Raw genomic sequence first — 13384 nt, forward strand, 5'->3', positions numbered from 1 at the left:
ACTGGTATATCACACTAGCGCAAACAACTGCTGCACAATACAAATGCAATATATAGATATTATCAATGTATCACACCCCTGCCTCTATCAGTTTTTTGGGGGGCAACTGGTATATCACACCAGTTGCAATTAATTATTCTAATAGTGTTTGTCCCTCTGTATAGCTGCAGTGTCGCAGCAGAACCGCACACAGCTGTTGCACAATACAAATGCACTATAATTTACTTTCTATGTTAGAAAGTATATAAGTATATCACACCCCTCAGTATGTTGCACCTATCGATAGCACACATACAGTATACCAGTCGGTAAAAGGACTTTTGTCTCCTTATTAGCTAGCGTTTAATGTCCCTAAGGCCTCTTTCACAAGACCATCTGGCTTTTTCAGTGTTTTGTGGTCTGTTTTTTAACGGATCTGTTGTTCCGTTTCCATTTCTGTTCCGTTTTTCTGTTCCGTTTTTCTGTATGGCATATACAGTATACAGTAATAACATAGAAAAAAATGGGATGGGCATAACATTTTCAATAGCTGTTTCCGCAAAAATGAAAGGGATATGGAAGACATATAGATGCATTTGCATATGTGTTCCGTTTTTTTGGAGGACCCATTAACTCAAATGGAGCCACGGAATTTGATTTGCGGGCAATAATAGGACATGTTCTATCTTTCAACGGAGTAGAAAAACAGAAATACGGAAATGGTATTTATACGGAGTACATTCCGTTTTTTCCCCAAGAACTATTGAAATTAATGGTTCCGTATATGGACCGTATACGGAAGGCAAAAATCGGCCTGTAAACGGAAAAAGAGGCCTAACAGTCCCTGCTCTGCATAGCAACTTCTCTCTACAATGGGAAAATGAAATGTAAAATGGCGGCCAGATCGCGTTTATTTATAGGGTAGGGGGTGTGTCCATGTGCTGTCATGGGTCAAAGTTCGGCTCAATGCAAAAGAATATGAACTGTAAAGTTCAGGTTCGTACCGAGATTTAGGATTCTTGGACCTGCTAATGGCATGGCTGTGATTGGCCAGTGCTGCATGTGACCCAGCCTCTATATAAGCTGGAATCATGTAGCACCGCACGTCACTCTGCTGTTACTAGTGTAGGGAGAGGAGGCTGCTGCTGTGAGGGAGAGAATAGGAAAGAAACTTTAATCAGAACAGCAATTGAACTCAGCGATCTACATAGATTTAGTTGTGTGGGTGCAGTGCACAATCTTTTTACCCTGCCCTGAGCCCAGTGACAGAGAAAAATAACTTTTATCAGTCTGTTAGTTAGGAGGGCGGCGGCGGCCATTTTATGCAAGTTCAGTGCACTAGCACTGCATATGTGCTTTTGTGACATTTAAATCCAATCTTGAAATATTGCAATAATAATCTGGGTTTAAAAAAGCACCAATTTTTGGCAATACCCTCCATCATGGGCCTCTGCCGCATTAGTTAGTGTGCAATTTAAGCTAGAAATACAGTTTTGTTTTTCTGGGTTTTAAAAAAACACCCTTTTTGTGCAAAATTCTCAATTTTACAGCCCTTGCTGCATGTGTACATGTGAAATTCAAGCGTTATATACTGCTGTCATATTCTGTTAGCAAAAAAACACCCATTTTGGGCAAAATACTTAATTTGCAGCCTAGTCTGCATCTGTCAGTGTGAAATTCAAGCATTATCTACTGCTGTCATATTCTGTTATTAAAAAAAATAACATTTTGGGCAAATTACTTAACCACTTCAGCCCCGCTAGGTGAAACCCCCTTCATGACCAGAGCACTTTTTACACTTCGGCACTACACTCCTTTCACCGTTTATCGCTCGGTCATGCAACTTACCACCCAAATGAATTTTACCTCCTTTTCTTCTCACTAATAGAGCTTTCATTTGGTGGTATTTTATTGCTGCTGACATTTTTACTTTTTTTGTTATTAATCAAAATGTAACGATTTTTTTGCAAAAAAATGACATTTTTCACTTTCAGCTGTAAAATTTTGCAAAAAAAAACGACATCCATATATAAATTTTTCGCCAAATTTATTGTTCTACATGTCTTTGATAAAAAAAAAATGTTTGGGCAAAAAAAAAATGGTTTGGGTAAAAGTTATAGCATTTACAAACTATGGTACAAAAATGTGAATTTCCGCTTTTTGAAACAGCTCTGACTTTCTGAGCACCTGTCATGATTCCTGAGGTTCTACAATGCCCAAACAGTAGAAAACCCCCACAAATGACCCCATTTCGGAAAGTAGACACCCTAAGGTATTCGCTGATGGGCATAGTGAGTTCATAGAACTTTTTATTTTTTGTCACAAGTTAGCGGAAAATGATGATGATTTTTATTTTTTTTATTTTTCTTACAAAGTCTCATATTCCACTAACTTGCGACAAAAAATAAAAAATTCTAGGAACTCGCCATGCCCCTCGCGGAATACCTTGGGGTGTCTTCTTTCCAAAATGGGGTCACTTGTGGCGTAGTTATACTGCCCTGGCAATTTAGGGGCCCAAATGTGTGAGAAGAACTTTGCAATCAAAATGTGTAAAAAATGACCGGTGAAATCCAAAAGGTGCACTTTGGAATATGTGCCCCTTTGCCCACCTTGGCAGCAAAAAAGTGTGACACATCTGGTATCGCCGTACTCAGGAGAAGTTGGGGAATGTGTTTTGGGGTGTCATTTTACATATACCCATGCTGGGTGAGAAAAATATCTTGGTCAAATGCCAACTTTGTATAAAAAAATGGGAAAAGTTGTCTTTTGCCAAGATATTTCTCTCATCCAGCATGGGTATATGTAAAATGACACCCCATAACACATTCCCCAACTTCTCCTGAGTACAGCGATACCAGATGTGTCACACTTTTTTGCTGCCAAGGTGGGCAAAGGGGCACATATTCCAAAGTGCACCTTTCGGGTTTCGCAGGCCATTTTTTACACATTTTGATTGCAAGGTACTTCTCACACATTTGGGCCCCTAAATTGCCAGGGCAGTATAACTACGCCACAAGTGACCCCATTTTGGAAAGAAGACACCCCAAGGTATTCCGTGAGGGGCATGGCGAGTTCCTAGAATTTTTTATTTTTTGTCACAAGTTAGCGGAAAATGATGATTTTTTTTTTTTTCTCTTTTTTCCTTACAAAGTCTCATATTTCACTAACTTGCGACAAAAAATAAAAAATTCTAGGAACTCGCCATGCCCCTCACGGAATACCTTGGGGTGTCTTCTTTCCAAAATGGGGTCACTTGTGGCGTAGTTATACTGCCCTGGCAATTTAGGGGCCCAAATGTGTAAGAAGTAGTTTGCAATCAAAATGTGTAAAAAATGGCCTGCAAAATCTAAAAGGTGCACTTTGGAATATGTGCCCCTTTGCCCACCTTGGCAGCAAAAAAGTGTGACACATCTGGTATCGCCGTACTCAGGAGAAGTTGAGGAATGTGTTTTGGGGTGTCATTTTACATATACCCATGCTGGGTGAGAGAAATATCTTGGCAAAAGACAACTTTTCCCATTTTTTTATACAAAGTTGGCATTTGACCAAGATATTTTTCTCACCCAGCATGGGTATATGTAAAATGACACCCCAAAACACATTCCCCAACTTCTCCTGAGTACAGCGATACCAGATGTGTGACACTTTTTTGCTGCCAAGGTGGGCAAAGGGGCACATATTCCAAAGTGCACCTTTCGGATTTCACCGGTCATTTTTTACACATTTTGATTGCAAAGTTCTTCTCACACATTTGGGCCCCTAAATTGCCAGGGCAGTATAACTACGCCACAAGTGACCCCATTTTGGAAAGAAGACACCCCAAGGTATTCTGTGAGGGGCATGGCGAGTTCCTAGAATTTTTTTTTTTTTGTCGCAAGTTAGTGGAATATGAGACTTTGTAAGGAAAAAAGAAAAAAAAAGAAAAATCATCATTTTCCGCTAACTTGTGACAAAAAATAAAAAATTCTAGGAACTCGCCATGCCCCTCACTGAATACCTTGGGGTGTCTTCTTTCCAAAATGGGGTCACTTGTGGCGTAGTTATACTGCCCTGGCAATTTAGGGGCCCAAATGTGTAAGAAGTACCTTGCAATCAAAATCTGTAAAAAATGGCCTGTGAAATCCGAAAGGTGCACTTTGGAATATGTGCCCCTTTGCCCACCTTGGCTGCAAAAAGGTGTGACACATCTGGTATCGCCGTACTCAGGAGAAGTTGGGGAATGTGTTTTGGGGTGTCATTTTACATATACCCATGCTGGGTGAGAGAAATATCTTGGCAAAAGACAACTTTTCCTATTTTTTTATACAAAGTTGGCATTTGACCAAGATATTTTTCTCACCCAGCATGGGTATATGTAAAATGACACCCCAAAACACATTCCCCAACTTCTCCTGAGTACGGCGATACCAGATGTGTGACACTTTTTTGCAGCCTAGATGCGCAAAGGGGCCCAAATTCCTTTTAGGAGGGCATTTTTAGACATTTGGATCCCAGACTTCTTCTCACACTTTCGGGCCCCTAAAAAGCCAGGGCAGTATAAATACCCCATATGTGACCCCACTTTGGAAAGAAGACACCCCAAGGTATTCAATGAGGGGCCTGGCGAGTTCCTAGAATTTTTTTATTTTTTGCATAAGTTAGCGGAAATTGATTTTTTTTGTTTTTTTCTCACAAAGTCTCACTTTCCGCTAACTTAGGACAAAAATTTCAATCTTTCATGGACTCAATATGGCCCTCAGCGAATACCTTGGGGTGTCTTCTTTCCGAAATGGGGTCACATGTGGGGTATTTATACTGCCCTGGCTTTTTAGGGGCCCTAAAGCGTGAGAAGAAGTCTGGAATATAAATGTCTAAAAATGTTTACGCATTTGGATTCCGTGAGGGGTACGGCGAGTTCATGTGAGATTTTATTTTTTGACACAAGTTAGTAGAATATGAGACTTAGTAAGAAAAAACAAAAACAAAAACAAAATTTCCGCTAACTTGTGCCAAAAAAAATGTCTGAATAGAGCCTTACAGGGGGGGGTGATCAATGACAGGGGGGGTGATCAATGACAGGGGGGTGATCAATGACAGGGGGGTAATCACCCATATAGACTCCCGGATCACCCCCCTGTCACTGATCACCCCCCCTGTAAGGCTCCATTCAGACATCCGCATGATTTTCTACGGATCCATGGATACATGGATCGGATCCACAAAAAACATGCGGACGTCTGAATGGAGCCTTACAGGGGGGTTATCAATGACAGGGGGTGATCAGGGTGATCAGGGTGATCACCCCCCTGTCACTGATCACCCCCCCTGTAAGGCTCCATTCAGACATCCGCATGATTTTTTACGGATCCATGGATACATGGATCGGATCCACAAAAAACATGCGGACGTCTGAATGGAGCCTTACAGGGGGGTTATCAATGACAGGGGGTGATCAGGGTGATCACCCCCCTGTCACTGATCACCCCCTCTGTAAGGCTCCATTCAGACATCCGCATGATTTTTTACGGATCCATGGATACATGGATCGGATCCACAAAAAACATGCGGACGTCTGAATGGAGCCTTACAGGGGGGTTATCAATGACAGGGGGTGATCAGGGTGATCACCCCCCTGTCACTGATCACCCCCCCTGTAAGGCTCCATTCAGACATCCGCATGATTTTTTACGGATCCATGGATACATGGATCGGATCCACAAAAAACATGCGGACGTCTGAATGGAGCCTTACAGGGGGGTGATCAATGACAGGGGGGTGATCAGGGAGTGTATATGGGTGATCACCCGCCTGTCATTGATCACCCCCTGTAAGGCTCCATTCAGACGTCCGCATGTGTTTTGCGGATCCGATCCATGTATCCATGGATCCGTAAAAATCATGCGGACGTCTGAATGGAGCCTTACAGGGGGGTGATCAATGACAGGGGGTGATCAGGGAGTGTATATGGGTGATCACCCCCCTGTAAGGCTCCATTCAGACGTCCGCATGTGTTTTGCGGATCCGATCCATGTATCCATGGATCCGTAAAAATCATGCGGACGTCTGAATGGAGCCTTACAGGGGGGTGATCAATGACAGGGGGGTGATCAATGACAGGGGGTGATCAGGGAGTGTATATGGGTGATCACCCGCCTGTCATTGATCACCCCCCTGTAAGGCTCCATTTAGACGTCCGTATGCGTTTTGCGGATCCGATCCATGTATCCGTGGATCCGTAAAAATCATACAGACGTCTGAACGGAGCCTGACGGGGGTGATCAATGACAGGGCGGTGATCAATGACAGGGCGGTGATCAGGGAGTTTATATGGGGTGATCATGGGTGATCAGGGGTTTATAAGGGGTTAATAAGTGACGGGGGGGGGTGTAGTGTAGTGTGGTGTTTGGTGCGACTGTACTGACCTACCTGAGTCCTCTGGTGGTCGATCCTAACAAAAGGGACCACCAGAGGACCAGGTAGGAGGTATATTAGACGCTGTTATGAAAACAGCATCTAATATACCTGTTAGGGGTTAAAAAATTCGGATCTCCAGCCTGCCAGCGAACGATCGCCGCTGGCATGCTGGAGATCCACTCGCTTACCTTCCGTTCCTGTGAGCGCGCGCGCCTGTGTGCGCGCGTTCACAGGAAATCTCGCGTATCGCGAGATGACGCGTATATGCGTGACTGTGCGCCAGCCTGCCACCTCCGGAACGCACATGTGCGTTAGGCGGTCCGGAGGTGGTTAATATTGCAGCCTTTTCTGCATCTGTTATTGTTAAAACAAGCTTGAAATACTTCAATAATTTTCTGACTTTTAAAAAACACCAATTTTTTGCAATTCCCTCCATCTGGGGCCTCTGCCACATTAGTCAGTGTGCAATTTAAGCTAGAAATACAGCTATAATTTTCTGGGTTTTAAAAAACACCCATTTAGGGCAAAATTCTTAATTTGCGGCCTTGTCTGCATCTGTCAGTGTGAGATGCACGCTTTAGATACTGCTGTGCTATTCTGGTATTAAACCCCCCCCCCCCACCCCCTTTCCTCATTTTCCCACATATGGATAAGCTAAGATACTATGCACGATTTCTGTATGCCTGTACTACGGTGTTAGTTGGTTTTTATTTTTTTATTCATGTACGGTTGTTTCTGTGCACGCAACTACATACATGTATACTACCGCTAACGCGGATAGTCACATTTGATATTAAATGGGATTCGCTACAAGCCCTCTATTACTCTCAACTGAATGTATTAAGCAAAATAAATGTACCAGGTTGGCAGCACCCGAGCAGCTGCCCTTATGCACAAGTATATTAGAGTATATTAATGCATAATCTATGTAGTATTTTGTATGATGTGGCTGCGTCCACAGTGTTTGTTTATTTTACTGCATAAATCACTCAATAAAAATCTATTGCAACTAGCAACACCCACTTTGGGCAAAATACCTAATTTGTGGCCTTGTCTGCATCTGTACGTGTGAAAGTCAAGCATTATATACTGCTGTCATATTCTGGTATTAAAAAAACACCTATTTAGGGCAAAAATCTAAATTTTGCAGCCTTGTCTGCATCTGTACGCATGAGATACACCATTTAGATACTGTTGTTCTATTCTGCTATTAAAAAAACACCCATTTAGGGCAAAATACTTAATTTTGCAGCCTTCGCTGCATCTGTCATCATGAGATACACCCTTTACATACTGCTGTGCTATTCTGGTATTAAATAAAAACCCATTTTGGGGAAAATACTTAATTTGCGGCCTTGTTTGCATCTGTACTTGTGAAATTCAAGCGTTATATACTGCTGTCATATTCTGGTATTAAAAAAACACACATTTAGGGCAAAAATCGTAATTTTGCAACCTTTGCTGCATATGTCATTGTGAGATACACCCTGTAACGGTCACGTCCACACACACAAAGGGGGAAGGATAGTGACCACTGCGCTCCACCCTCACCCCTGGCCCTGCCTACTTGCCTCACGAGTCCTGATGACAGGAGACAACTGGACGACAGTCCCTAACTTAGGATATGTGCAGGAAAGACAGACAAGACAAAATACGAAACGTGAACGGACCAGGTCAGAACCAAGAGAGCTACGCAGTACAAAGGGTTAAGCAAAGAATTGTCAGGAGAAGCCGGGGTCAAATACCAGGAGAGTAGAGAAGTACCAGAGGAGTCCGCAAAGAGTAGACAGGTGGGAGCCGTGGTCACAATACCAGGATGGATACGCAGTACAGGAGGAGCAGGCAATGGATCGTCAGGGAACAGGATCAGATGAGCATTCAGTAGTCCAACAAATAGCCAGGAACCTAGAATTAACAGGCAACCTGTGGCCAGCAGGGTGCCTGTATTTATAGTGGGGTCTGAGGGTCATGTGACGTGGCCAGCGTCACATGACCGACAGACAGACAAGTCAAGCAACGAGTGATCAGCTCGGCGCTCAAGGCAGGCCTAGGAGCAGGGAGTCTCCCAGCTCGCAAAGCCACCCTGGGAACAAGGCCAAACACAGATCCTCGCTCCCGAAGCTAAGCAGCAGGTCTGCGGCTGATGGGAGACCGAGTGCGCCTTTGGCGCCCCGTGACCCACCCATTACATACTGCTGTGCTATTCTGGTATTAAATAAACACCCATTTTGGGCAAAATACTTAATTTGCTGACTTGTCTGCATCTGTGCGTGTGAAATTCAAGCGTTATATACTGCTGTCATATTCTGGTAATAAAAAAAACACACATTTAGGGCAAAAATCTTAATTTTGCAACCTTTGCTGCATATGTCATTGTGAGATACACCCTTTACATACTGCTGTGCTATTCTGGTATTAAATAAACACCCATTTTGGGCAAAATACTTAATTTGCCGCCTTGTCTGCATCTGTACGTGTGAGATACACCCATTAGATACTGTTGTTCTATTCTGCGATAAAAAAGCACCTATTTAGGGCCAAAAATGTAATTTTGCAGCCTTTGCTGAATCTGTCATTGTGAGATAAATGCGATAGATACGGTTGTTCTAATCTGATATTTAAAAAACACCCATTTTGGCCAAGATCCTAAATTTGAGAAATATGAGGAGAGCGTCAAATAAGGGATGTGGCCCCAGTCGTGGTGGTGCTGGTGGAGCTCCTGTTGCAGGAAGAGGATGTGGTCAATCTGTGCCAGCTACACGCACAAGTGAAACACCTTCCTCAGGTGCGAGTAGGCGACAGAACCTTTAGCGGTATTTAGTCGGGCCTAATGTGGCTCTACAAATGGTGAGGCCAGAACAAGTACAGGCGATAGTAGATTGAGTTGCTGACACTGCTTTCAGTTCGTTCACATTGTTTCCCACCCAGTCTACTGCTGGAAGATCAGATTTGGCACCTGAAGCCGATATCCATCAGTCTTTAACCTCACCCCCTTGCAAATCAGCCAAGCAGTCTGAGCCCCAAGTTATGCAGCAATCTATTCTGCTTTTTGATGACTCTGTTAGCAGGGCTTCCCAGGGCCATCCACCTAGCCTTGCCCCAGAAGTGGAAGAGATTAAGTGCACCAATGCCCAACCACTTATCTTTCAAGATGAGTACATGGGAGGACCATCGCAGCACGTCTCGGATGATGATACACAGGTGCCAACTGCTGGGGCTTTCGAAAGTGTGCAGACCGACAAGGAAGGCAGGGGTGAAGACTAGGTGGAAGATTACGTGGAGGACGATGAGGTCCTCGACCCCACATGGAATCAAGGTCATGCCAGTGACCTATGTAGTTTGGAGGAAGAGGTGGTGGTCGCACAGAGCCACCAGCACAGCAGAAGAGGGAGTAGGGTGCAAAAGCAGAGCGGCCATCCCCTAGACAGTACGCCTGCTACTGCCCACCGCAGCAAGGGACCAAGCACACCAAAGCCAGCTCCAAGGATTTTCCTGGCATGGCAGTTCTTCAGACAATGTGCTGATGACAAGACACGAGTGGTTCATACGCTGTGCAATCAGAACCTGAAGCAAGGCATAAACGTTCTTAACCTGAGCACAACCTGCATGACCAGGCATGTAAGTGTAAAGCACCAGCTGCAGTGGAGTAGACACCTCAAAGACAAAGAAAGTCTCTGGCTCCTCCTGCTTCCCCTTCTGCTGCAGTCTTGGTCTCTTCATCCACCTCTTGAGTGACAGTGCCACCTGCCACCCCGCAAACAGAGGATCTGCCAGCAACACCACCACCTGGGTCACCAAGCATCTCCACAATGTCCCACAGAAGCGTTCAGCTCTCCATATCCCAAACACTGGAGCGGAAGAGGAAGTACCCCCCTACCCACCCGCGATCCCTGGCCCTGAATGCCAGTATTTCAAAATTACTGGCCTTTGGAATGCTGCAATTCCATCTGGTGGAGATGGAGAGCTTCAAAAGCCTTATTGGGGTGTCTGTACCACAATACGTTGTGCCCAGCCACCACTACTTTTCCAGGCATGCTATCAATTCCCTGCATAACCAAGTAGGAGACAACATCAGGTGTGCAGAGCCATCTAATCACGGTCAGGGCCATTATATCTCCCTAACAGCATACTGGGTAAATGCAGTGGCGGCTGGGCCTGAGGCAGTTTGGCGCATGTCCTTCCACCACTGAGGATTGCAGGGTGCTTCAGTTTGCCTCCTGTTGCTTCCTCCTCCTACTCTGCTTCCCCATCCTCTACCAGCTCATCATCCAGTCAGCGTAACACCTTCACCACCAACTTCAGCACAGCCAGGGGTAAACGACAGCAGGCAGTTTTAAAACGTATATGTTTGGGGTATGTGGAGGAGCTGTGGACGGGGCTTGAACAACAGACCGATGAGTGGTTGGTGCCAGTTAGCCTCAAGCCCGGCCTGGTGGTGTGCGATAATAGGCAAAATCTCGTAACAGCTCTGGGACTAGCCGGTTTGACGCATATTCCTAGCCTGGCGCATGTGCTGAATTTGATGGTGCAGAGATTCCTTAAAAATTACCCCGATATGTCAGAGCTGCTGCATAAAGTCCGGGACGTCTGTGCGCTCTTTCGGCATTCTCACCCTGTTGCTGCTCGCCTGTCAGCGCTGCAGCGTAACTTCGGCCTTCGGGAAGGCCGAAGTTACGCTTGCACATGCTGGCCAGACTGTGCGAATAGCAGCAGATGATAGTGGAGTTACAGCTGCAGCACACATGGCTGAGTCGCTCTGCGGAACAGAACCACTGCACCACCAATGACTGGGCCTCCATGTGAGACCTGTGTTCCTTGTTCAGCTGTTTCGAGTACTCTGCCAACATGGCCAGTCTAACTTGTGACAAAAAATAAAAAAATCCATAAACTCACCATACCCCTCACGAAATACCTTAGGGTGTCTTCTTTCCAAAATGGGGTCACTTGTGGGGTAGTTATACTGCCCTGGCATTCTAGGGGCCCAAATGTGTGGTAAGTAGTTTGAAATAAAAATCTGTAAAAAATGGCCGGTGAAATCCTAAAGGTGCTCTTAGGAATGTGGGCCCATTTGCCCACCTAGGCTGCAAAAAAGTGTCACACATCTGGTATCGCCGTACTCAGGAGAAGTTGGGCAATGTGTTTTGGGGTGTCATTTTACATATACCCATGCTGGGTGAGATAAATATCTCATCAAAAGACAACTTTTCCCATTTTTTTATACAAAGTTGGCATTTGACCGAGATATTTATCTCACCCAGCATGGGTATATGTAAAATGACACCCTAAAACACATTGCCCAACTTCTCCTGAGTACGGCAATACCAGATGTGTGACACTTTTTTGCAGTCTAGGTGGGCAAAGGGGCCCACATTCCAAAGAGCACCTTTAGGATTTCACAGGTCATTTTTTACAGATTTTGATTTCAAACTATTTCTCACGCATCTGGGCCCCTAAAATGCCAGAGCAGTATAACTACCCCACAAGTGACCCCATTTTGGAAAGAAGACCCCCCAAGGTATTTTGTGATGGGCATAGTGAGTTCATGGAAGTTTTTATTTTTTGTCACGTTAGTGGAATATGAGACTTTGTAAGGAAAAAAAAAAATCATCATTTTCATCTAACTTGTGACAAAAAACTCACTTTGCCCATCAGCGAATACCTTAGGGTGTCTACTTTCCAAAATGGGGTCATTTGTGTGTTTTTTTTACTGTCTGGGCATTGTAGAAACTCAGGAAACATGACAGGTGCTCAGAAAGTCAGAGCTGCTTCAAAAAGCGGAAATTCACATTTTTGTACCATAGTTTGTAAACGCTATAGCTTTTACCCAAACCATTGATTTTTTTTACCCAAACATTTTTTTTTTATCAAAGACATGTAGAACAATACATTTTGAGAAAAATTTATATATGGATGTCGTTTTTTTAAAAAAAATGTACAACTGAAAGTGAAAAATGGCATTTTTTTCAAAAAAAATTCGGTAAATTTAGATTAATAACAAAAAAAGTAAAAATGTCAGCAGCAATGAAATACCACCAAATGAAAGCTCTATTAGTGAGAAGAAAAGGAGGTAAAATTCATTTGGGTGGTAAGTTGCATGACCGAGCAATAAACCACTAAAGTTGTGGAGTGCCGATTTGTAAAAAATGGCCTGGTCACTAGGGGGGTATAAACCTGTGGTCCTTAAGTGGTTAAATAGGAATCCAAAGTGGACTTGGGTACCAAGGAACTAGCCAGTACCAAAGCCCACTTTGGATTGCTGTTTTAAATAGTTTTTAAAGACGCAGTAGTAATTCACCAACGTCTTGTGTGACTTTGGGCAAGACGAACTTTGACCCCACGCAGTCAATGCATTTTAATGCTGTATGGAAACTGCTTTATAATTGAGATATTTGAGCAAATCAACTTCAGATCATCAACTATGTATAAGTATAATGCTTGAATTTACACCTTTCTTATTGTTTTATACAGATTATAACTCTGGTTCATCCAGGGATTGGGCCGCAGATCTCGGAATTCCTTTTTCATACACCTTTGAGCTAAGAGATAATGGAACTTATGGATTTATTCTTCCTGAACATCAGATTCAACCTACATGTGAAGAGGCTACTGCTGGCATTATGGCCATTGTCAACTATCTAAATGAAAAACATTTTAATAGTGCATCAAATATTTTCTCTGGAGCTTTGTGGATTAATTTGAGTTTTTCAGCAGTCATTGGCACATACTATTCCTTATATTGATATTACTGAAAATAACTTGTATGTTGTCGATATACATTAAAGGGCTTTTGATTCTCTAGCAAATAGCATTTATCATGTACTGTACAAGTTAATATAAGGCACTGACTAATGTATTGTGATTGTCCATTTTGCCTTCTTTGCTGGCTTGATTCATTTTTCCTTCACATTATATGCTGCTCATATCCAGGGGTTATGACCACTTTGCAGTTCAGCAGCTATGGCCATGTTTGCACACTATAGGAAAAAGTGCAGGCTTCTCTGGTGGCTCAGAC

General features: G+C 43.7%; 1 protein-coding gene across 1 annotated transcript in view; it reads left to right on the forward strand.

The window, feature by feature from the left end:
* The window catches only part of LOC122945407 (carboxypeptidase O-like), a 383815-nt gene extending 370703 nt beyond the window's left edge, over window positions 1-13112 (forward strand). The window contains exon 12 of the mRNA XM_044304477.1: window positions 12841-13112. Coding sequence (XP_044160412.1) covers window positions 12841-13112 — 272 coding nt within the window. The remainder of the gene's footprint in view (window positions 1-12840) is intronic.
* The last annotated feature ends 272 nt before the right edge of the window (window positions 13113-13384 follow it).

The sequence above is a fragment of the Bufo gargarizans genome, chromosome 8 (genome assembly GCF_014858855.1).
Source record: "Bufo gargarizans isolate SCDJY-AF-19 chromosome 8, ASM1485885v1, whole genome shotgun sequence".
NCBI classification, from domain to species: Eukaryota; Metazoa; Chordata; class Amphibia; order Anura; family Bufonidae; genus Bufo; species Bufo gargarizans.